Here is a 25195-nt window from a genome sequence, read left to right as displayed (position 1 = left end):
CTTGTCTCTCGAGGCTGCTTCAGAGCAGACCCTGGCCCAGCGGAGAGAGGTGGAAGCCTTGTGGCCACATGGCCCCCCTAGCCAGACATGCCTGCAGGCAGGTGGGGACACGAAGGCCAGTGCTGCCTGTGGGCAGCTCTCCAGGCCATGGGACAGTGGACGAGCTCTGGAGGCCCCTCCGCTCCCTCATCCACCCCGACCCCAGGCTGCAGAAGACCTGCCCACAACCTGCACTGGCCTGGCCGCTCCAACAAACAGCCACTGGTCTCAGTGGACCTGGGCAGGCTGCCAGGGGCCCTCAGCCAGGGACTGTGTCATTTGTCCAGGATTGGGGATGAGATGGTCCCAGGAGGCCAGGTGGGAGGTGCCACAGGGATCTGGAGCACAGAGGGCGATCGGGGGGAAGGGGAGAGAGGCCTGGGCCTGGGGAACACTCTGCCAGCCCAGGTCCCCACCCCAGCAGTGCCTGGCAGCGGCTCACTGTGGCCTTCTGTCCTGCACCAAGCCCTTCCTTCCACATGGGCTGACAAACCTGTCCTCCTACCCGTAGGGCCACGGACACCCTGAGTCCTGGGTCGAGCCGCCCAGGCTGTGAAGGCCCCCGACCCCAGGCAACTGCATACTCCTCAGCTTCCTGGTGGGCCCCTTGGCTTCTTGGCACCCTGGCCCTGCCCTTGAGGACATCAGCCACCTGGTCCATCCCTGCACCCTGGCCCATGGTGGGCAGCGACCCCTGGTGGGAGCCAGGTTTGTTGCTGCTGCCCAACCAAGGGTCAATGCCAGGTCTGGTCACCAGACCCAAGTGCCAGACAGTCGCCGAGGCAGGTCCTGGGACTGTGTCCTGTCCCTGCCTCAATGCTCAGACTGCCGGAGTGGCTGAGACCTGGCCAGGACCACATGACTGTGGCAGGATGCGGCCTGGTGGGGACACTGACGCCCCACTGATGAGAGAAAACAGCGCTTCCATTTAAGTTTCGTCAGGCCTGAGCTGAACATCGCTCACCTGTCGGCCTTGGGCGTTCCCACTTGCCTGGCTCCTGACGACAGCGAGGCCCAGGCCCAGTAGCACCAGCCCCCAGGAACAGGTCAGCGGTGCCACTTCCCAGCCCCACACCCACCTGAGGCAGCCACCCAGGGGATGCCCTGGCTGTCCCTGGTTCTGGGGGCCTAGGTGCCATGGCTCAGAGCCCTGGCGACCTGTGTCTCGTCAGCTCGGTGCCTGTCCTGGGTCCCAGGTTGCCTCAGAGCCTCTGCACCTGTCCCAGAGTCTGAAATGTGCAGGGTGGGCTGGCAGGTTGGAAACTTAAATGGGAGCTGACCCTGCCGTCTTCATGGAATTTCTTCTTCCTCAGGGAAACATGCTTTCTGCTCTAAGCCTCTCACATCATCGAAGACAATCTTGACAGTGCTGACTCTGCAGGTGCTCCCTGACCACACGCACGCCACAGCAGGCGAGCACGTGGGCACTGGGCTGCAGGCCTGCCAGGATGACACCAAACCCACCATCACAGCTGGCTGCTGATAGTTTTCATGTTTTTACTCGAAAACTTGAGCCCACTTGGATTTTGATCTGTGGTCCCCATGTCCCATGGCGCCTGCCGAGGGAGGCGGGATCAAGGCGGCCGGCTGCGGGGCAGGGAAGAGGGAAGGGCACACGGGGCAATGGCTGTGGATAAGCTGGGCCTCAGGCCAGGGCCAGGAAATCTTCACTTTAACCAGCACCAGTAACTTCAGCCTTTGAATTTAAGGGAAACTTTATTTGACCTTATAACAATCTAAACACAAGTTAACAGTAGAAAGAATGTAACAGAACCTAAGACACAGACAGACAGATAGACAGGAGGGAGGGTGTAACAGAACCTAAGACACAGACAGACAGACAGACAGGAGGGAGGGTGGCTACTGGTCAGTGACTTCCGGTCAGCTCTTCATCTTGGAGATGAGGTCATCACAGATCCTGGTCAGCTCGTCGTTTTCTTTAGTCTGAAGGAGAAAAGACGAATCGCTGGGTTTCTGCAGAACATGCTTAGAGGGAACAGCAACAGGCCTAGAACAGATGCCCCTGAGCCTGGTGGGCCCTGGGGTTCCCTGCGCCCCACCTTTTGTTCCACCATCTTCTCCAGTGAGTGGACCCGCATCTGCTCCTTCCTCAGGCTGGCCTGCAAGGCCAAGGCCTCCGCTTCGGCCTTGCTCCGGACCTGGGCAATCTCCTCATTTGCCCTGGAGAGGCAAGGGCAGAGGCTGAGCCCAAGGGGCTGAGGACCAGACCCTCCTTCCTGGGGGCTCCCTCCCCCCGAACACTCACTGCTTGAGCTTCTCTTCTGCGTGGGCCTTCAGTGCTTGGTATCTCTGGCCCTCCTTGTCAATCCTCGCTAAAAACTCCTCAGCACACCTCTTCAGCGACTCTTCGTTCTTCAGCAATGAGAGCAGACATTAACTGTTAACAGTACTCATCTATGTAAGATGGTCCAGGCTTGGCACTTGGGGACCCCGGGGGTCAGGTGCAGACTGCAGACCCTCGAGGCTGCCTGGGACATTAGCAGTGAAAAAGCCACTCCACATACTTCCCCAGCCCACCCGCTTCAGAGGTTCTGGACAGCCCCAGGCTCTCCACCCTCTGGGTCACTGGTTCTGACCCCTGGGCCCTTGCAGCTGTCACCCCTCTCACCACACCCTCAGCCAGCCAGTTTCTGTGCCCAGGCACTGGGAACACTGACCAGCCCGCCCCTGGGTGCCTCCCCCTGCAAGCTGAGACCCCTGCTTTGGGGCTGGCACCGAGAGGATGGCAGCAGGGGCCACCTGGCATCTCGACATGCTGCTCCCCCACAGCCCTGCTGGCCCCTCCCCACCCCAGTGACAGTGAGGAGCCACCAGCTGTGGTGTGTTGGGTGGTTTAAAACCGAGTTCTGCTGAGGTTCCCACCTCCTGCTAAACCTACAGCCTTGTGTCTCGTGGCTGTGGAAGTTCCTGACCACCTGCCTGTAGGTGAGGCATCTGGCGTGTGTGGTCAGGCCTTCCCTCCACAGCGGCATCTCCCTGTCTTCCGTCCCCAGCTCCAGGGGCTGCAGGCTGCACCCTGGCCCCTGACTCAGTCTCTTCCTTCCGTGGTGAATGTTCAAGGCAGCCAGTCTGAACTGTGTCCAGTGAATTGTTAGCTTCGGTAAGTACATTTCTCAGTTCAGAACTTTCATTTGGTCCCTTTCTAGTTCTGAAACCATATGTCTTTGAATATAGTGATTGTTGTAAAGCCTATGTTGGGGCCAGGCACGGTGGCTCATGCCAATAATCCCAGCACTCTGGGAGGCCGAGGTGGGAGGATTGCTTGAGATCAGGAGTTCGAGACCAGCCTTAGCAAGAGCGAGACCCCGTCTCTACTAAAAATAGAAAAAAATCAGGCAGGCATGGTGGCATGTGCCTGAGGTCCCAGCTACTTGGGAGGCTGAGGCAGGTGGATTGTTTGAGCCCAGGAGTTTGAGGTTGCTGTGAGCTAGGCTGATACCATGGCACTCTACCCCAGGTGACAGAGCGAGACTTTGTCTCCAAAAAGAAAAAACAAAAACCCCCCCCCAAAACCTCGGTTGGGTCCTCCAAGGTGGGATGAAGCACAGAGAAGCCTCCATGAGATTCGGGAGGTGGCTGGGTGTAGCCATGACATAGGCCTGCCTGGGAGAGGCGAGGCCGGTGATACAGAGCACAGCGTGGCCGAGGGGAGGGCCAGGAAACACTGCTGGGAGGGGCGTCCTCGAGCCCATGGCACTGTTCGAGGGGTCCTGTCTCTCCCAGCATCCACACAGCAGCCCCTGCCAACTCTGCTCCCCAAGGCAGATCTGAGAAGCACCTTCCACCAACACCTGCTGGCGCCAGTGTCTGGCGCTCCTTTGGGTCTGTTTCTACTGACTGGTTCTGATTTTCACCGTGTTTCCTCCTCCAGCACCTGGTTATCCTGTGCCAGGTGTTCTCTGTAAAACCGTCTGCAGCAGTAATCGAAGAGTTAAGCTATCTTATATGTCATAGTTCTTCGATCACAGCTGAGTTGTTCTTTACACACAGTGGACGGTCCAGACGCTGCAGAGCCCAGGACCTTCTCCAGAAGGCAGGTTGTCCCGTGCACCGAGTACAGCCGTACCCCTTGCCACCTGCCCCGGACTCTCCTTCTATGCTCGTTGCACCCCTGCCATGTCCTGCCTCCAGGCTGTGCCCACGTGGCTGCTCTGCTCACCTGTGCTCTAACCAACCTCAGCCAAAGCCTCTCACACCAGCTGTGCCATGCGACTCTCACCCCCACCAGCAGCCCTTCTTGTTCATGGGACACCCCACGTCCCATAACAAGGGAAGGCTTGGCATAGGATCAGGTCCTGTCAGTGTGGACCGTAAGCCCCTGTGAGCCCACGTGGTAAGGACACAGGGCAGCACGGCGCACCTTCTGGTAGCCTTCAATCACCTCCTTCTGTTTCTCAAACCGTTTGAAGAGGTCGGAGAAGGACTTTTCCATGGATTTCAAGTCTGCAGTAAGTTGGTCTTTTTCTTTTATAACTTTCTGGGTTTCGGCTTTGGCAAGTTCCTTCTGTTTCTGAGCCTCCTCTGGAGAGAAAAACACAGCAAGCACTTGGGATTAGAGGCAACCTAAACGCTGGGGTCCAGAAACAGCCAAGAACAGGAGGCAAGGGAACCAGGCACCAGGAGGAGAGGCGGCAAGCTTGCGTGTGAGCCCCAGCAGATGTGGTCCCTGGTCAGATGTCCTCTCAAGGTGATGAGCTCCCCTTTCTACCTGTGATTTTCCAGGGTGGGACAGAAAGCCCAGAACACAGCTGTTCCCTCAGTGTCAGTTCCACGGGGGACCATAGGGAGTGGACAATGAAGCCCGGGGCCTGCAGCCCGGGACCCAGCAGCAGAGGCTGCTGAAGAGGGGCAGTGCTCGGACATCCGTAGAGCCCACAGTGTGACCTGCAAGCTGGGAGCTGGTGTGGCGAGCTTGAGGTTGCTGGTTGTGGTGTTGTAGTGCTCTCAGAGGGAGACAAGGGTTGGGAAGTCACCTGCCCCTGGCTGACACTTAACCTAAGACAGGTCCCCACAGGGGTACCTGTGGGAGCCTGAGCCCTTGTCCCAGGTGAGGCCTGCTGTCCAGCAGCACCCATGGGGGGGTTGGGGGGGTGACTTCTGTTCCCTGCCATGGCCCCAGCTGCCAGCTCAGGGTCTCAACAATTTTGGGGCCTGACACATGCCAGCCACACAGGTGCCACCAGCCTCTCTGACTGCCGGATTCTCCCTAACTTCTCAGTGGCTCCATGGTGGGTTTGCTGTAAAGGGATACTTGTGTGCTAGGAAGAGGGACCCTGGAAAGGTAGAACTAACCTGGCCTCACCGAGTGTGCACACAGCTGGGATGTCACACGGGTTGGGGGGGCAGGGTTGGGGAGCAGCTGGCACCTGGTAGAGGCGTAAGCCCCGTGGGTGGCCTGGGCACTCACCCATTGTCTGGTACATGACTGCCTCAAACTTGTCCATGATCTTCCTGTGGGAGGAGAACAAATGAGTGTCCTTGACCTTCTGTGGCCAGGTCAGCCCAGGTCATGGCTGGCTTGAGGCCGCAAGGCTTACTTACCCCAGCTCCAGGTTCTTCCCGTGGAGCTCCAGGTTCTTCCCGTGGAGCTCCTCACACTTGCGTTTCAGCTCCAGGTTTTCCTCCTGTGTTGCTTTCACCTGTGCAAACCACACACCCGAGTCGGCAGGTGGGACCTTGACGCCCCCACGCAACCTTCCCTGGTGTGTGCCTCTCACAAGGCTCTGACCGTGCCCACACCCAAGGTGTCTGGGGCCATATCAGCAAGTCACAGTTCCATGTGGGATTTCCAGGGAGGCCCTGGGAGCCCTGGTCAGGCCCAGGCCATGCAAGTTAGGTCACCACAGGGCCAGGAGGCATGGGGTCGCTGGCTGTGCTTGCGAGTGACTGGCCCTGGTGGAATCCAGTAGGTGCCCAGGGAGTGAATATCCACCTGGCATGTCCACCCGTCAGGGCCCCATGGGCACTGACTCATTCTAGTGAACTTTGCGGGAAGGCAGGGCCCAGAGGCCTGCCAGTCCCCAGGAGCCCGGGCCTGCAGGGTGGAGGGTGGCCAGCTACAGAAAGAAGGCCACGCTACGTGCTGTGGGCCTCTAGGCCTGCTCCAGGGCCACTCGGATGGGCCCCGACACGGCGCAGGGGGTTGCTGGGGGCCTGTGTGTCAGGGCCTGTGTTGCAGGCCTGAGAAGACTCGAGGGCTTAAGCCCCAGCCAGGCCAGCTGTCCTCCTGGGCCATCCCATCCATACCTCCCTGGCGATTGCCAGGCAGACAGCAGCTCAGTATGCTGCCCAAAGACACCCAGCCCCTCCAGTGTCCACAGATAAGGCGATTTAAACAGGCTGAGCCTCAGTGTGTCTGGTGAGGACAGAGGGAAACACAGGGGACCCTCAAATCTGAGGAAGGTGGAGGTGGGGCTCTCTAACCCATCCAGAGACGGAGTCTGCACTGGTGGGGGAGGGTGGGGCAAGAAAGGGTCACACCCAGGTTCACGGCAGCAAGTGGCACCTTCAAGGGTGCGAGATCACCCCCAAGATGAACACTGCACCCCAGGCCAGAGTCTAGGCTGTCTGACAGCTCTGCGTGGGGGAGTTGGCTTGTGGGCAGCTGCCTACTTGGATGCTGGACGGGAACCTGAAATTCTCAGTTATGTGGGCATCAGGAATGGGTTAAGGGGTTGGGGGTCCAGTAATCGATGCCAGCAGGTGCCTGTGATTCCACCAGGAGGATCAGGAGCATGCACGGTGGTCGTGCCCTGGACCCAATGCCTGGCACCGGGCCGTGCACTCAGTGCCAGCCCACAACGGCCTGCCAGTTTTACAGAGGAGCTGCCTCGTGTCCTTACTGCCATGTCCAGGTCCTTCTGGCTGTACTGCAGCAGGTCTACGATGGGCCCAGTGGTAGGCCGGGGTGGGCTCCCAGGCATGAGGACACATGGGGGTGGGCCTGGCACCTGCAGGGAGATGGAGATGAGGAGGGAGCCATGCACCCAGGGGGTGTGGGGAGGAGCCACAAGCCTGCCTCCTACCATCTCCCACCTGCAACCTGCCATCTAGGAGGAAAGGCCCACCTAGCCCAACTCCATGGAGATAGCAGGGGTCGGGTGGCGGGACCTGCAACAAGCCCCCATCTGTCAAGTGGCCAGCAGCCCCACCACACCATCTCAGCTGAAGGCTTTGGACCCTGAGAACATAGGACAGGTCCTTAAAACAACATATCTCTTTAGACCACAGAAAGATCACTCAAGAGGGACTAAAGTACTTACGGGAACATCCAGCACTCCCAAGAAATCAAGCTCCACGAGTGTGGCTTCTGGCGGATTTCCTGAGGAAGGCCAGTCCGCATCGTGTGTGCTGAGACCAAACAGAGCAGCCTGGGTCACTTCAGGTCCTCTCAGTGTTGAGCAGGACATAAAGCACAGATGTGTCCAGTCTAACCAAGCTCTCAGTTTGTTAGTTGAAAACCAATAAAGTCAGGTTTGCAGTAGAAAATGCAGGACTGTGTCTAGCAAGCCCAACCTCTCCCATTGCCCCGAGCCCCTTCCCTCTGCCTGCTGTCCTTCCTGCGTCAAAGGCTTAATTTTTATTATGAGATGCGGCAAACATTTTTCCTCCTCAGCTTCATGGCTTTCATGTAATGCCTAGTAGGTCAGTCTCCTCAAAATTACATAAATGTGCTGTGTTTCCTTCCAGAGCCGGGGTCAGCCCACGTTTTCCACGTTTTAGGATGTGAAGGCCACACAGCTTCTCTCACAACTACTCAGTAGTGTGAAAGTTGCCATGGACAATTTGTAAAGGAAGGGGCATGGCTGTGTGCCAATAAAACTTTATTTATAAAAACAGGTAGTGGGTAGAGTTTGGTCCACTGGCCATAGCTTGCTGACCTCTGTTCTAGAGTTACTACTTAAAAAAATGTTTATCTGTTGGGGAATTCCGGGAGTAAAGAAGACAGAAAAAAAGGAAATTAAAAGAAGGAAAAAAAAAACATGAGAGGAAAAAAAAAGTATGTTTAGTTCTTTAATCTCCATAGAACGGTATCAATAATGACCATGGCAGGGTCCCTGTGACTAGAGGACAGGGTCCTGACGGTGCCCACCAAGGAGCTCGGGACTCTTGCTGTCCTGCACCCACCATGACTCACTTGTAGTTTAGATCATCCCCTTAGTCTAAAAGTCTCTGATCAAATGGAGCACCTGGAAACAGCCACCCATCTCCCTGGCCTGCGCTAAAGCCTCCACAAATGGCGTGCGGGTACCTGTTTGTCCCAGTGGCTGTGGTCACTGGACGACGAGGACTGTCCTTCAGTAGCGGGTCGAACTTGAGGTATAAGGACTGCTTCCTCAAGGCCGACTCCTTAAACTGGGGGGCATAGGGCAAGTCAGCAGGTGTCACTGTTGTCCCAGAACAGTCCCCAGAGCCCTGGGGGGAGCTGCACACCAGGTAAAGGGCTCTGGGGAGGTCACAACACACTCCTGCTTGTGGTCGCCCACAATTCTGCCCCAGGTACCGCCACTCCTGGCATCACAGCATGTCCAGGTGTGCCTCAGGAGAGCACCTGGGTTGGAACTCTGCTAGGACCACAGGCCACCACTTAAATGAGAAACTGCAGAAAACCAGGGCCCTAGAGAGACTCAGGACCAGTCCCAACGTTCGGGCCTGTTTGAGTCAGGGGAAATACGGGCACCCAGTGACGCTCCACGGTGAAGAACCATCCAGCTGTTTGGGCGTGACAATGTGGGGCTGTTCTGGGGACACGCAGTGCAGGTGAGGCTGCCGTCACAGTGCCCAGGACTTACCGAAGAACTTCCAAACTGCTCCAGGTAATCTACCTCGGCCCCTGTGCCTAGAACTGAGAGGGAGCAAGTCACTGTTGCTGTCACTGTCCCCCTAACCCCCAGGGCTCCGAGGGCCACAGGCTAGGTCTCCCATGGCCCTCAAGAAGATGTGACCATGGTTTTCTGGTGGAATAAACACAAGGAGCATTCCTGGCCACCAGGCCAGCAGCCTCCTCACCTGGGACCTGGGACCTGGGGCCGAGGGTCCTTTGCCTTTTGGTGGGATCTCTCACCTCAGCGCTGCTTACACTTGGAGCCTGAGCACTCTCTGCGGTGGGGTGTGCTGGGCACTACAGGCTGCTAAGCAGCATCCCAGGCCTCTACCAACTCAATGCTAGTAGCACCCCCTAGGCATGACAATCAATAAGGTCCCCTGGGGGGACCAAGTACCCTAGTTCAGAACTACTGTTTAAAACTACCTTAGAAAAATCTTTTAAGATCTGATAATATAAATTTTGATTAAAAAACCTGAGGGTAAGCCAGTGCAGAGGCGGGAGGATCGCTTGAGCCCAGGAGTTCAAGGCTGCAGGGAGCTATGACTGTGCCTGTGAACACCCACTGCATTCCAGCCTGGGCGGCACAGTGAGGTATCTCTAAAAAATTAAAAACAAAACAAAAACCTTTAGGGTGCCTCACGCCACATACAAAAATGAACTCGAAATGATCAAAGAACAAAATGTAAGAGCTAAAACTATAAAACTCTTAGATGCCCGAAAGAGGTTCATTAGCCAGCAGGGAAATGCAAATGAAAACCACAACCAGATAGCCCTTCGCAGCCACTAGGATGGCCAGGATCAGTGAGACATAACAAGTGTGGGTGAGGAACCCTGTTACACTGCTGGTAGGAATGTAAAATGGTGCGGCCCCTCTGGAAAACAGTCTGGCAGTTCCTGGTGAGCGTAGAGTCACCATGACCTAGCAATTCCAATGCCAGATATACACGCAAAAGAAGGAAAATGTATGTCCACACAAAATCTTAAGGGTGCCTCACACCATATAGAAAAATTAACTCAAAATAGATCAAAAACCTAAAGACATGACTGTTCATAGCATCATTTACAACAGCTAAAACGTGGAAACAACCCAAGCGGCCATCGATGAATGAATGAATGAACAAAATATGAATGTCCCCACAGCGGGGACGAGGCTTGGAAACACTGCGCTCCCTGGAGAGGCCGGACTCAGAGCCCATGTTGTGTGTGATTCCGGGGGTCCCACATGGGGGTGACAGGTCCACCCCAGCTAAGCTTATCCCCATGTGGCCAGAACCCATGACTATCCTGCCAGAGATAAACCCTACGTTCACCTTCCAGTCTTCCCAATGGCTGAGTTTTTAAGTAACCAAAACCTTGATCTTACAAAGTTGCTTTATAGCCTTTAAACCAATCCAATTTTAACTCATTGAATGCACTTTATTTATTCTTTTCTCCTGCTTTTCTCTTCTGACGCACTTTAATGACCATTCTGCCTTCCACATTTCACCACAGCCTGGTCTTGAAGGTTTAAGCTTCTCATTTCATTAATTCCCTGATTACCAACGAGTGCCCAGCTGGCGATTACGAGTTTGCATGTTGTCCGTGCGTCGCCTTGTTTATGCCTTTGGCTGAATTTCTCTAAGCGAGTATACAGAATCTGCGAAAGGGATGAGCCCTATCCTACTGAAAATGCCTATCTTTTCATAAACTAGAAGTTTGCGTATGAATTACTTAACGTTAGGGGACAGACCAGCCTGTAGAACGGCCAGCGGCTAATGACACAGGGGAGTTTAGGAACCAAACCCCAATGGTCAGGGGATACATTTAAAGCAAACCAGAGGGCGTCTGCCCTGAGGCGACTTACCCTCTGCAGGGTCTCTGAAGCTCTCCTCCCTGGGCTCCAAGGCAGGCTCTGGCCCCTGCTGCCTGGGGGGCACTGCCTCACTGCCTGGACAGTTTGTGGGAACCAATGTGCCTGAAGAATTCCAGTTTCCCTCCTGTAGGGAAAGTCAGGGTCACCCTTTGCAGTTGAGGACGCTCTGGGTGGGATTTTGCCTCACCCAGTCTCATCAATGGGGCCGGGGGCAGCAGGGTATCCCATCCTGCCACCGCAAGGTCACCTGTGCCTCCCATACCCTGACACTTTCCTACATGGATAGTGCAGGAGCATAAGCCCTCACACGTACACCCCATACCTTGCCCTCTGCGCTTGGGGTCTCGGCTGTCATCTGCGCCACAGGCGTGTCCTCCACTGAGGCTGGACGCAGCTGCCTGGAGAGACAGAGTCAGCAGAGGCCAGGCGCCCTGCCCCGTGGCTCCCAGCACCAAGCTGCCCACCTGCCTCCCACCTGCATTGTTGCGTTGGTCACGTCAATGCTCAGCTAGAGTGCGCCAGGCACAGGGGCTGCCCAAGTGACCTGACCACGAAGCTGCCCTCGCCAACCCTACCCAGCATGAGAAACACGCGCCTTGCCTGCTCACTCTGGGAGGAATGGGGCAGGGCAAGCAAAGACGACTCCCTGTAGTCTTTTGACTGTGAAATCAGCAAAGGGCCTGGGGACACAGAGGGTAGGAAAGGGCCATCCCAGGGCTGAGCAACTCAAGCCATGGGGTGTGGCCTAAGGGGAGACAGTGGATGGCAGCTGGCCCTGGAGGCTCTGCTAGGAAAGCTCCACCCCAGAACGTGGGGTGAGGAAGGCTAAGACCCCAGCGAGCAGCGGCACCAGAAGGTGCTCCAACCAGAAGGCACACACGTGGGGACTGAGAGTCACCCTAGGTGGTAACAGGCTCATCTGGCTGTTAGAATTCAGGTTCACCTGGGGAGGTGCCTGAGCTGGGGGAGGGGGCCTTGCTCTGGGGCTGGCCACATTTTGCTTTCAACTCGAGTGCCGGCGCTCACGTGCTTGATTCTTCTTTAAACCGAGGGCGCACTACCACACAACCGCAGAGCCAACTCCTGGCACCCTCCCGGTCTCGGGATTGGGGACCCTGCAGCTGTGCCTCCTCTGCCCAGAGGCCCCTCCTCGGGGGTACCCCTGGCCACAGAGGAGTGTCTAAGTGTCATTTCTGGACTTGGACCCCTGACCACACATACCACAGAGCAGCCAACCCGCACTTACGGGCTCAGACTTGAGTCCTCCGCGGCCCCAGGCCCGGAGGTTGGGGTTGTGGCCCTGCCAGCTGTCAGGGGCCCGGAGGTGCCCACACTCTCAGCCAGGGCCGGGGGTCTCGCCAGGGAGGTCTGCCAGGGTCACTCCACATGCTCCTTCAGGGCTTGTACCAGGAGGCACAGCAGCCTCGGCCAAGGAGGCAGAGCCCCCGCCACATGCACTTTCTCCCTCGGCTCTGTGAGGAGTGTCTGCTTTGGTGGGGGACGCTATCTTGGGAGGGTCTTCCAGGGCCTCAGAGGTGGATGTCACGCTTCTGTCTGAGGGACGAGAACTAATGTTTTCCTCCAAGTCTCTGTCAGGGATGCCAGACGTTTTCCTCAGAGGTGCCATTTGGCTTTCAGGACTTCCTGGGCCCTGGGGAGAGCTGGAGGCACCTGGGTTGGCCAGGGGGGCCGGGCCAGGCTCCACGGAGCTGCCACCTTCAAAGGCTGGGTCTGCATTCCCTGGAGGAGCGTCAGCACCAGGCACCACTTGTTTCTGGAGAATTCTATTGGTAGTTTTGGAGTCCACTTCCTTGATAAACTGTTGGCTTTTTAAAAATAGACTTAATGTCAATTGGAGTGAACTCTTGTAACGTTATACCGCCTCAGTGTCCATCGTGAATACAAGTTTAACCCTCCCCACCAGAAGCCGGGCCTGTCACCCTTGACACAGCTTCCAGTTCTACACTCCTTCCCCACCCACAGTTCCTCATTGTGGTGTCCCCTAACACAACCACCTGCTGGTGACCAGCTCCCTGGGGCACAGCTGCAGACAGCCCACCCACAGTGGAGGGGTGGCTGCGCATGGAGTCTCCACCTGTGGCCTGCCTGGTCATCATGCTCACCAAATGCCTTCCTAGGTGCCCAACCCACATTTCTCCAGTAGCCTTTCATGTCGTGCACACGGTCTAGTGCTGAGGCACAGGCCGGTCAACGGTAACAGGAGTGACATAGCACAGGTTGCTGCCTAGGCATTAGGAGGAGGACACCACACCAAATGGCTCAGGCCACGTATAAGCTTACTGGGCTCCCCGCTTCTCTGCGGCTTCCTTTAAAGGGACGGCTTGGGCATTTGCCCGTGAACTTCAAGTGACCCCCACCCTATTCCCTGATACGCACTGCAAGTTGCCACGTTCTCAGCTCTCCCCACCTGCTAGCACTCCCAGCCCTAAGTGTGGCCTCTAGGCCTGCTGTGTACCGACAGGGCCTGTAAGTAATAAAACCTTCATTTCCATCTTGTGTTTCTCCTAATCCTTGAAGGGGTGCTGTCTTAAAGATATAAACTACAACATCTGTTGCTATGGGGAGAAAACAAGAATGTGCGGTCAACGCTGTCCTCTGGTTTGAATCTCACCCAAGGATATGACCACAGATCAGTGCTGGCAGCCATCTGGGGACACACGGGCTGAGACAGACAGACCAGAGATGTGACAACCCTCTCAGGGCCACCCTCTCTGTCTCTCCTAGCTCCTCCATGCCCTCTGTCCCCCACAGATGGACACATGGACCATAAAGGGATGCAGGAAATGTTGCTGGCATTTATTAGTGACATTTTTAAAATTTAAGTTAGGTAGAGAGCACATTAGTGCTATATTGTGCTTTTCTCTGTACATCTATGATCTGTTTAAAAGTTTTGAACCATTAAATCAGCAAAAACCACTAGAAAACGGTGCCAGGAGGCCCCTACGCACACTAGATGTGAGATGTATTAGCTCAGCTGTGGAGTGAGGCACGGCCTCCAGGGCCTTCCCTTTCCAGGCAAAGACAGGATGAGCCTTGGTGCCACTCACCATCACGCGTCAGGTCGGCCAGCAGACTGCCCAGCCAAGTGCCTGATGCCAGGCCCAGCCCTTTGACCACACATATTCTCATCCCCAGGGAGCTGCGACCTGCTCTCTGTCCGACCTGGGCCAGTTCATCCCTCCTTAGGCAACCTGGTGGTTCCCCACTCCCGAAAGGTCACCATATTGATCCCAAACTTAGTGCCGACATCTGATCGGCAAAGCGCACTATGGCCTAGAACTCCTGGACTCAAGCAATCTTCCCACCTGTCTCCCAAGAAGCTGGGACTACAGGCATGCGCCACAGCCCAGCACGCCTATTTTGACTGGTATAGACAGTACAACACAGTTTCTCTGCCTACAAGGTTCTATCTGTTCTTTCCGAGTGCTGAAATGAGCAGAATGAAACAGAGAAATGAAAGGGCAGATCGCCATTCCCTGGAGGTGGGTCAGGACATTTCATCGAGTTAGAGAAACAAAGATTGAGGCCAACTGATTGGCAAGGGCACAGCAAAGCAGTAAACGATGAAGTAAAAACTTATCCTGATTATTTGAAGATCAACTTTTCGGCTAACCAACGGGCCACACACTGCATAAACTCACTAGAGATCAGGAGAAATCCAGCCAAGATGTGACAGAGGCTGGGCGCGGTGGCTCACGCCTGTAATCCTAGCCCTCTGGGAGGCCGAGGCGGGTGGATCACTCAAGGTCAGGAGTTCGAGACCAGCCTGAGCAACACCCCGTCTCTACTAAAAATAGAAAGAAATTATCTGGCCAACTAAAAATATATATAGAAAAAAATAAGCCGGGCATGGTGGCATGTGCCTGTAGTCCCAGCTACTCGGGAGGCTCAGGCAGTAGGATAGCTTGAGCCCAGGAGTTTGAGGTTGCTGTGAGCTAGGCTGACGCCACGGCACTCACTCTAGCCCAGGCAACAAAGTGAGACTCTGTCTCAAAAAAAAAAAAGATGTGACAGAATCTTCCCAAGTCAGTCAGAGACTGGGAAGCTACGGTACATTCAACAGCACCAACACTTACTTCTCTTTCTGTGGCCAAATATGTTGAAAGTTTTCTAATCCAATGGTGTCATCCAGAACAAAAGCAGTCTCAGGTTTGCTAGTCATGCTCGGACTTAAGATCCTGTGTGTCTGTGGATCACGCAGAGGTGTCTGAAAAGTCACCTGTTAAGGAGCGAGGATAGAGTAACCTGTTTGCTAATTCAAATTGTTACAACAATGTCGGCCATTCAGCTTGGTCACAAGAAAAGTAGGCCCCAGGGCAACCTGACAGGCTGCACACAGTGGAATTTATATTTACCTTCATTGCTTTGGCCAGGTTCCTGGGTGGGACATTTTCTTTCTGTGACAGACAAAGAACAGACGATCTTCCGGAAAGTTCTGGTGGTGAAAACAGGAAGTCACAGTTTTCTGTACTTTCTTCACTGGTGACATCTTCGTCATTTAAGACCTGCAGACTCATTCTAGTAAAGCAGAACATCTTTGTGTCAGCATGATGGAAATGACACTGCATTGTTTGGACAGACATAACCCAGAGACAGAGCTGCCCCAAAGTGCTGTGGGGAAGAAGTCTCCTCCCCGCACAGGTGGGCTCAGCACCCTAAAGCTCACCTCACACAGGTGTCCTCTGCAAAGCAAGGCAGAGAAAACCTCAGAGTGAGTCCCTGTCCCACCTCCCAAGTCCTCATAACAACCCCTACTGTTGGATTACTCTCTTGGGTAAAACTTAGGAGGCAGGAAAATCCTGGCCTGTAGGAAAACCAGAAGAGCCAGAGGAAGCCCCAGTCTCCCCACAGGCCTCTGCCTGTGGTATAAGGCACAAGAGTGCAGCTGAGGGCAGGACAGGGGCTCTGGTTTGCACTCCCTCCCACTGGGCCAGAGAGTGGGGACCAGAACAGGGTGTTGAGAGGGTTCAGGCCTGGAGGAGGAGCTGAGGAAAGGAGAAGAGAAGGGAGCGTGGAGATCTAGAATTACTTGGTGGGTGTCCGGGAACAACTATATCGGGGCCTGGAGTCTAGAAACACACACCAGGGCCTCCAGTCAAGCTCAGAGGTTCTAGAAAGGCTCCATTCCTACTTCTCAGGTCCTCACGCTGGTCACGGACACATTTTTCCACCCTTTCCGTCCACAACATTGCAGACCTAGGAGTTGCTAGAGAACCCAGTGCCAACCTGCCCAGGGGGATATCACAGGCACCTGGTGGTGGGGGTGCCGGGGGGCTTTGAAGAGTGAGGCGTGGGGTCAGAAGTGGCCTGAGAAGCCCGCTGGGGTGCTGTGTGTGGGTGGACAGGGAAGGGCAGGAGGTAAGTGGGGAAACCAGGGGATCCTGCAGTGTGGGGAGGAGGCCAGACCCTGGCTTGGCTAGTGGGCCCAGGTGGGACTTGTGCAGGTGGGAAAAGCAAACAGAAGTCAAGGGCAAGGCTGAAGTTTTCAGCTTGGACAACTGAGTAAAGGGCCGGGGAGGCGGTGCTGGATTGCCCTGGGATGCACAAGCCTAGAACTGGGGAGATGGCGACAGAGAAAAACCTTTCTGCCAGTCCCTAGCTTGGAATAAGGCGGGAAAACAGCGAGCCCTTTGGCAGGCGGGGCTTTTGTTGACTGCGCGGGGCTGGGAGGATAGGGGGCTCTTGAGCAGGAGCGACAGCTGGGCTTGGTTTCTGGCAGCTCTGCGGTGTGGGTCAGGGTCCAGGTTTCTGTGGCAGGTGGCACAGCTGGAGTTGGCCCCAGAAGAAAGGCTAGAGGAGAGCAACACACAAGAGGCACCGCGAGAAGAGGGAGCGGGAGTGAGACGGGAGCGAACCTCGGAGCAGGAGCGCGGTGCTTCGGGAGAGAGAATCGACTCAGCTCGCCCGCGGACAACGGCGGGGCCCCGCGCCCCCTCCGCGGCCTGGCTCGGCTCAGCCCGGCCACTGTCCAGGGCCACACTCCACCGGAGGGCCCGCTGACGGGGCCAGGTGGTTCCGGCGGAGGAGACGCTTCCGGGAAAGCGGCAGCCAGAGGGGAACCCGAGGGGCCGAGCCCGGCGGCGGCTGCAGCCTGGGGGGTATCCTCGAGAACCCGGAACCCTGAGCGGGGAACGGCGGCGGCCTGCCTACCTGTTCGCCGCTGCCGGGGCTCCGAGCCCGCGCCACCGCCGCTAGGAAAGAAGGAGACTGGCCGCTCCGCCAGGGCCAGAGTATCCACAGCCCAGTCTCGTCGCTGCCGCCGCGCCCGAGGATTCAAATGCGGACGATTGGATCGGCGCGGCCAATCAGCGTGCGACCGGGGGCGGGCTCGCCAATAAGAAGACACGCTGCGACAGCCCCACCCCCTCCTGCGCCTGCGATTCCCCTTCCGGGTGGGCGGTATGCTAGGTTTGGAGGGAGACGCGAAGACCGCTGGCTCGCGGAGGAGAACCTCTGCTGGAGGGAGGGCCGGGGTCGCGGGACCCAGCATCGTCCCGGGGATGTCAGCCTCTGCCGCGGACGCGACTGGGCTGCGCGGCACGGCCGGAGCCTGAGAGCCGCTGGCTTGGGCTAAGTTTCCTGAGCTGTAAAATGGGACCAGATGCAGCGCCACCAACGGGACCGCCTGTGAGGAGGGTCCGCGCCCTCGTGGGCACTGTCACGGCGGCCCACCGCTTTTGGTGGGGCACAGGGCGCAGAGGCTCCATTGCGCAATGTTCCGTGGCGGTTCGACGGCGAGAGCCTATTTCTCAGAGTGTCCCGCAGTGGACAGAAATCAGGAGCAGGGGGAAACTCCAACTCCCGGAGTGCCCCGCGCGCCATGGCGGGGCGGGTGCGACACCATCTGCCGGAGTGTCCCACGGGCAGTATAACGGAGGGGGGCGGACTCCATCTTCCGGAGTGCTCCGCAGATTGCGTGCCGGCGGCGGTGTCGGGTCGGACTCCATCTCCCAGTGAACCGCAGCGGCCGGGCGGCGGGACTCCATTTCCCAGAATGTCCTTCGGGTGGTTTGACTGGAGCGTCGGGGGAGACTCCATCTCCCAGAGTGCCACGCGGCGGCCGGGCGGGGCGGCCACAACCAAACGGCCCCGGAAAGAAGCTCTGGTCTCTCCCTTTCGCCAGGGCGGTGGGCAGTCGGCGGACGGCCTCCTGGCGGCAGTGCCATGGACAGCCCTGAGGTGACCTTCACGCTGGCCTACCTGGTCTTCGCCGTGTGCTTCGTGTTCACGCCCAATGAGTTCCACTCGGCCGGGCTCACGGTGCAGAACCTGCTGTCCGGCTGGCTGGGCAGCGAGGACGCCGCCTTCGTGCCCTTCCACCTGCGCCGGACAGCTGCCACGCTGCTGTGCCACTCGCTGCTGCCGCTCGGTGAGGCGCTGCCCACCAGCTCCCTCCCAGGGACGGGGACGCGGAAGCTCTGGGCGTCCAGCTGCGGGGGCAGCTGGGCCATCCCAGGCGTCGGCAGCGGGCGCCATGCTTCTCCGCAGTGGGCGACGCTGCCTGCACTGGCTTGCAAATGGCAGAAACCGAAGTTCAGCACCCCGGGCAGGGAGTGCCCCGGCCTCCTGGGCTCACGTCCTGAATCCCCATCGTGGCTGGGAGTTGCAAGATTGGCAGCCTTTGTTTGTAGGGGTGGTAGGCTCCAAGAGACTGATTCCAATGGAAGGGATCGGATGGGCTCCCTGGAGGGCGGGTTTGGGGATGGCAGGCAGAGATGGAGGCAGTTGCAGTCTGGGGGCCGCACATGTGGAGGCTGTGGGACGGCCTCTGGGTGCCATAACCTAGGTGATAGCGGGCACTAGCTGGTTGGAGGATGGGGGGGGTACCAGGTGGGAGCCCTCTGGAGGACAGAGACAGATGCAAATGGCCCTTGGTTTGCCACTGCTGCAGCTCTGTGGACACAGGAGGTGTTTCTCGCTGGTGTGAGAACACAGCAGCCTGAGTTCCTGCGAGCTGGAGGGAGGTGAGGGGTGGAGGTGCCCAGGCCTGCCTTTTGGGGAAGAAGGCAGGCAGAGGGTGCCTGCTTGAGAGATAGACACTGGAATGGCTGGATGGTCACTCAGCCTGAGGATCCAGCACCCTGTGAGGTGGATAATGAATATGGGGCTCTGAGGGGGTGCCCTGGCCAGGTTGCTTCCCTGAGAGCCGTGGGGTGGGTTTCTGTAGCCCCTCTAGCTGCACCCTCCCCACCCTCCTGGCCTGTGAGTGGCTAGGCACCCCAAGCCACCAGCAGGAAACCCAAACTTAGGGAGCACAAGTGACTCAACAGGGGCCACGCCCTGAGCAGACTGCAGAGCTGGCCTCAGCCCATTGTCAAGCTTTCTTTTATTTTTAACTTACTAAGGAAAGCTCTCAAACTTTGTAGATCTATTATGTACTTCTTGTTACATAACAGATTACCTTAAAATATAGTGGCCTAGTCTTCTCCAAAGTTTACTATTTTTTTGAAACTGGAACTTTCCTATACAGCCTCTGGGCATCTTTGATGTTTATTTTGACCATGTCATCCCAAATCTGGCCAGCTGGGCCCTGCAGCTGGCTCATGTGCCGCATGCCATGGTTCTCTGAGCACTTGCTTTCTCACACACAACTTCCCAGCTCTGAGGTGGACCATGTCTGATCTGCTGCCTCAGGTGGGCAGATTGAGAGCCCGAGATCTGGCCTAGGGAACCGCCCCCGGCAGCCAGGGCTCAGCTCTGCATGAGGTGCCACCGGATAGTCGTGTGTATTTTTGCTTTTCTTGGTTTTTGTGGTTTTTCAATACTCATTTATTAATTGTGTAAAACTAAAGTAGTAAATTAAAATATTTTCCCCAATACATCATACCACTGCTGTGGGCAAGGGCTGAGTGGGAGCTGATCAGGGTGGGGGGCCATGCCCAGGGTTGGGAATGAGAGAGGAAGTGCCCCCCACCACCCCCAGGTACAGGGATGGTGCTACAGCCCCGGGATGGGCACAGCTAGGGGTGAGACAGCGGCCTGGCAGTCCCAAGCTCCCCTGAGGCTCACCTCATCCTTTGCAGGCTACTACGTGGGCATGTGCTTCGCAGCCTCAGAAAAGCAGCTCTACTCCCCCAGCCAGGCCCCGGAGGCTTGGTGGCTCTTCCTCCTGCTGGCTGTGACTCTCCCTTCCCTTGCCTGCACCCTCATCTACTACTGGTCCCAAGACCAGTGGGCCCGCCACCCGCTGGCCCGCACGCTGGCGCTCTATGCCCTCCCGCAGTCAGGCTGGCAGGCTGTTGCCTCCTCTGTCAACACTGAGTTCCGTCGGATTGACAAGTTTGCCACCGGGGCGCCAGGTGCCCGTGTGATTGTGACAGACACGTGGGTGATGAAGGTGACCACATACCGTGTGCACGTGGCCCAGCAGCAGGATGTGCACCTGACTGTAACAGAGTCGAGGCAGCATGAGCTCTCGCCAGACTCCAACCTGCCTGTGCAGCTCCTCACCATCCGCGTGGCCAGTGCCAGCCCTGGTGTGCAGGCCTTTGACATCCGGTAAGAATGAGGTAGCCTCCGATAGGCCTGGCCTTCGTGCCCCCTGGGAGGTATTGGGCATGGCAGGCATGGGCCTGTACGGTACCAGGCCAGGTGTCTGTGATATACTGGCCACTCACTCCTCAAATGTCATCCTCCCTCAGGATCCCCTCCTACCCCCGTGCTCTCAACTCCCCCTGAGACCTTGGGGAGCACTCCGGAGACAGTATGGGATTACAGGCTTGGTGGCTGCCCTTGGCTCCCAGGTCTTCTGTCCCGTTGCTCAAACTGTGTGGTGAGCAGGGACTGGGGCTGCAGGCTCTGGCCTCAGGGCCATCTTTCTGGGCTTGGTGGGGTAGCTGCCCCTGCCCCCTTGGGGAGCAGCTGTGGCTTCCCCTCTCCCTGCCAGCCTCAGGGTCCCGGCTAGGCTGCAGACAGAGGGCCATGCCTCTCCCCAGGCTGAACTCGGCGGAGTACGGGGAACTGTGTGAGAAACTCCAGGCACCCATCCGCAGCGCAACCAACGTGGTCATCCACCAGAGCCTGGGCGACCTGTTCCTGGAGACGTTCGCCTCCCTGGTAGAGGTCAACCCAGCCTACTTGGTCCCCAGCAGCCAGGTGGGGGGCTGGCCAGGGTGGGGTGGGTGGGCTCCCAAGCCATCCCTGGGCTCTGCGTGACCCTCTGCCTGCCCACAGGAGCTGGAGGCATGCATCGGTTGCATGCAGACGCGCGCCAGTGTGAAGCTGGTGAAGACTTGTGAGGAGGCAGCAGCAGGCGAGTGCCAGCAGTGCTACTGCCGCCCCATGTGGTGCCTCACCTGCATGGGCAAGTGGTTCGCTAGCCGCCAGGACCCCCAGCGCCCCGACACCTGGCTGGCCAGTCGAGTGCCCTGCCCCACCTGCCGTGCACGCTTCTGCATCCTGGATGTGTGCACCGTGCGCTGAACAGCCAGGTGGGGCCACGGGGTCCTGGCCTGGCTCTGTACCCCACCAGCCATGGAGGGTATGGCGGGAGGGAGGAGTAGCCAGGCCAGGCCTCCACTTGCAAAGGGCTCTATTTAAAGCACATGATCTGCAGCAACTGTCTTTACCCTGAGTGCAGAAGGCTGAGGACTTTTGTTTAAAAGAAATTCTCATGCAAACACTTCTCCCCAGTGGCAGTGGGATGGGTCTTCACACCTCTTTGCCTCCCTCCACCTTCCTCCAGGTAGGGGCAGATACTGGACATAGAACACAGCATTGAGCTGTCCCCAGAGCTGTTCTCTGGAAGACCTTGGGGTCTACCCCAGATGGTCCTCACCTGGGCCACTTGCCTTAATTTTCTGCAGCACCCCTGCCCCTCTGTTATGTGCCAGACTCAGATTTGCCCAGGAGGCTGTGGTCTATTCTCCCACTGATGTCCTGGAGCTGGCCACTGGCCCTGTGGTGTAGGGCCCCCCTCCCCAGCCATAGGGGCTGCTTGGAAGACCATGGGTAGAGCCAGATGGTGGAGGAGGTGGAGAACAGGGGTGCCACTCCAGTATGGGAGCACTCCTAGTGGTGCTTCCTGGTGGCTGTGGCCAGCCAAGGGGCCCCTCCTGTTGGGGTGGTGATGGGAGGGCAGGCCAAGGCAGCCCTACTCATTCATGGGACCACATACCTCTGGAGGGGCATTTGCTCTGTCCTCCGTGCTTTCTGCTACCCCTACAAGTCTATGGAAGGCTGAGGTCTCAGACTCCTGGCCAGGGCAGGGGTTGAGCTGAGGAACAGAGCCACCACAGCAACACCCAGAAAGCAGTCCTACCAGGGGTGTGCACAGGGCTGGCCACTGCCCCAGGCTGCCTAGTTCAGAAGGGGATGGCCTCCGTGGTCAAGGCTCTGACGGGCATCTCACCCAATTCCTGAGGGTTCAGGTGGGGGGAGGGCCGGGGAAGATGCTGGCCAGGCTCCATGGTGTAGCTCTGAAACAGGTGGAGGGCCCTCACACCTGTGGCCCTAAAACCCCTAAACTTGGCTGTTTCAAGCAGAGGTGATGGCCTCAGCTGGCATGATTTACCCAAGGCAGCACCTGACTCCAGGGATTTGGGAGCAGAGAAAACTCAGCTTTGTGGGACTCTTTGGGGCACTTGGGGGCAGTGGCCAGGAGTCAGACTCAGCCTCAGTCCACAGTTTCAAGGGCCAAGGAAAGGCCAGTGGTTTGGGGTTATTTTTACTACAAAAGAAGTTACCTAATTTTATAAAGACAAATCTATTATAGTTAAATAATGCAGAATTTAATAAAATGTTAGTTTGAAGCAATATACTGTATTTCGCTTTACTTGATGTTAAAACTAAGCTTTTGGCCAGGCGAGGTGGCTCATGCCCGTAATCCCAGTACTCTGGGAAGCCAAGTTGGGAGGATTGCTTGAGGCCAGAAGTTCGAGACCAGCCTGAGCAAGAGCAAGACCCTGTCTACAGAAAATAGAAAAATTAGCTGGGCGTGGTAGCATGTGCCTGTAGTCCCAGCTACTTGAGAGGCTGAGGCAGGAGAATCTGTTTGAGGCTGCAGTGAGTTATGATGATGTTTCTGTCACCCACTCTGGCCTGGGTGACAGAAAGAAAATCTGTCTCAAAAAAAAACAGCTGTCTCAAAAAATAAAACCAAGCTTTTGTAACAGTTGGGAAAGTGGCTGCGAGATGTTGGAGAAGCCATCTTAGAAGTAGAATTGTGCACACTTGAGTGTGGTTTATTCAGAATAAGGAAGAAAAACACATTGGCTGGGAGGCTGGTGCTGCAGGAAACTTCCCCTCTGATTTCTAGTTGGGGGCCCCAGGGCCACCTGCAGGAGCAGGGTGGGAGGCAGCCTCCTGGGCCTGGCAGTCTGGTAGAGGGGCAGTGGTTGATCCTCTCCTGTGTTGGAAGCCTGGGCCCTTGGGGGTGTCCTGCTGTGTGTCATGGGGGATGGGGAAGTCACTGTGTGGTTGCTTCCAGATGCAGAAGCTGTTGGGGGCACACACTGGTGGCCAAACACTGAATGGCCCCTGCTGATTCACTCTTGTGCCTGTGGCTGTGTCCTGTGGGGACATGGGGGCTGTCTCTGTTGACCTTGCTGTGGGTTACGGTGGCCCAGGAATCACCAGCTGAGCACTGAGGCAGCCAGACAGCACCTGCGGTTAGAGAGCTTATCTCTGTTTCTCACCCTGACCCAGGCTTACTGGGCAGCACCCCAGGATTCCTGATGGCCCTGGGCATTGTCACCCCGGAGCCCCCAAGTGTATATCCCAACAGCCAGAGAGTAAGTGCTAGCTGCTGTTTCCCCCGTCCTGTTCCTTGTGTAAGAGTGGTGAACTTAAAAGGAGCTCATGGTGCAGATGGAGAAAAATTTCTCACACAAAGATTAGGACAGAAAAAAGGCCGGGCGCGGTGGCTCACGCCTGTAATCCTAGCTCTGGGAGGCCGAGGCGGGTGGATTGCTCAAGGTCAGGAGTTCGAGACCAGCCTGAGCAAGAGCGAGACCCCGTCTCTACTAAAGATAGAAAGAAATTATCTGGCCAACTAAAAATATATATACAAAAAATTAGCCGGGCATGGTGGCTCATGCCTGTAGTCCCAGCTACTCGGGAGGCTGAGGCAGTAGGATCGCTTAAGCCCAGGAGTCTGAGGTTGCTGTGAGCTAGGCTGATGCCACGGCACTCACTCTAGCCCGGGCAACAGAGTGAGACTCTGTCTCAAAAAAAAAAAAAAAAAAGTTTATTTTACTTTTTCCAAATGGAAAAAGGGCAAACATGGAAGTGAAAGAGGGAGGGAGAGTGTGTCAGGTGTAGAAGACCAGTGACGCAGGCTTTTTATTTAGGGGTTGTAAAGTGGGTGAAGATGATTTATGTCTATATCCCAATTAGCTAGGTACTGCTGTATCCGCTTCTTCTCTTTTTTCTTAGTGGTGGGCTGATAACAGAAGCAGTTGTGGGATGTCAAAGATCTCTTCAGTGATCTTGCCCTTGAGATTTGTTTTTTGGGCAGGAACTGAGGTCTGAAGCTCCCACCCTTACTGGAGCTCAGGAACCCTTCAAGACTGTAAAGCAATAGGTCTGGTGAATTTTTTTACATTTCCTTTGTTTGCTCAGCTCTTTTCAGATGTTGTGAAAACAGAACTCTGTGGGGTGCCTGTTAGCAAGAGAGCTCATATGAATGATCTTAGCCTTTACTGAGAAAATAGATAATTTTTTTTTTTTTTGAGACAAGAGTCTTGCTGTTGCCTGGGCTACAGTGCGATGGCATCAGCCTAGATCACAGCAACCTCAAACTCCTGAGCTCAAGCAATCCTCCTGCCTCAGCCTCCCAAGTACAAGTAGCTGGGACTACAGGCATGCACCACCACACCTGGCTAATTGTTTTTTTTTTTCTATTTTTAGTTGCCTAGCTAATTTTTTTTCTACTTTTAGTAGAGACAGGGTCTCACTCTTGCTCAGGCTGGTCTCGAACTCTTGACCTGCTTTATCTGGTGTTAAAACCAAGCGATCCTCTCACCTCAGCCTCCCAGAGTGCTAGGATTACAAGGCCGTCCTTTCACTTGCCCCACAGAACATTTCTTTGGGAAGCAGTTCATGTAACCTCTTTGAAAAAAATAGGACACATGGACTCATGTTTTCTGTGCTTTGAGGGTTTTCTGATTATTTTTTAAAATCCCGTTTCAAGAAAAACATCTTCTGATTCTTTCCAATGTAAGGCTTTGTCTTCACCTTTTTTCTTTTGCATACACAGGCCAGCAGTGCTTCAACCATAAACAATGTAGACTGGTAAACACTGACTGAAAGGTTGTGTATCAGACCCTAGGGCTTACAGGCACTCGAGGACCCTTTAGATCTGTGCTGAGGGCTATGATGGGGATGCCTGGGGTCTGGGGGGACAGGGGACAGGATATGGCTGTCCTAGTTTGGGGATGATCTTCCTGAGTTCAAAAGGGAGGGGGCAGGGGGTACATCAAGGCACCATCCTGAGT

At 56.3% G+C, this 25195-nt stretch overlaps 2 protein-coding genes across 3 annotated transcripts; one reads left to right on the top strand and one right to left on the bottom strand.

Moving 5' to 3' along the window:
- Positions 1-1736: 1736 nt before the first annotated feature.
- Positions 1737-17036, bottom strand: TACC3 (transforming acidic coiled-coil containing protein 3). Its single transcript, XM_045529620.1, is given in 17 exon segments — positions 1737-1983; positions 2100-2220; positions 2306-2412; positions 4421-4581; positions 5468-5511; positions 5602-5699; positions 6903-7010; positions 7323-7410; positions 8312-8415; positions 8853-8905; positions 10731-10863; positions 11062-11137; positions 11986-12083; positions 12085-12565; positions 14837-14979; positions 15116-15278; positions 16911-17036. Coding segments are annotated over 16 exon segments (2040 nt in total). The 5' UTR covers position 15278; positions 16911-17036; the 3' UTR covers positions 1737-1920.
- Positions 17037-17223: 187 nt separating this feature from the next.
- Positions 17224-22514, top strand: TMEM129 (transmembrane protein 129, E3 ubiquitin ligase). Of its 2 annotated transcripts, none has more exons than XM_045529619.1 (4): positions 17224-18129; positions 19784-20258; positions 20696-20816; positions 20934-22514. In XM_045529619.1, the coding sequence occupies exons 1-4, from the start codon at positions 17925-17927 to the stop codon at positions 21180-21182; spliced, it is 1050 nt and encodes a 349-aa protein (XP_045385575.1). In that variant the 5' UTR covers positions 17224-17924; the 3' UTR covers positions 21183-22514. The 2 variants fall into 2 exon arrangements, with proteins under 2 accessions (XP_045385575.1, XP_045385574.1); XM_045529618.1 differs by having other exon boundaries at positions 17227-18129; positions 20696-20855.
- Positions 22515-25195: the final 2681 nt, after the last annotated feature.

The sequence above is a fragment of the Lemur catta genome, chromosome 17, assembly GCF_020740605.2.
Source record: "Lemur catta isolate mLemCat1 chromosome 17, mLemCat1.pri, whole genome shotgun sequence".
Taxonomy (NCBI): domain Eukaryota; kingdom Metazoa; phylum Chordata; class Mammalia; order Primates; family Lemuridae; genus Lemur; species Lemur catta.
The sequence above is the reverse complement of the archived record's forward strand: the minus strand, read 5'-3'. Positions and strand labels throughout refer to the sequence as shown.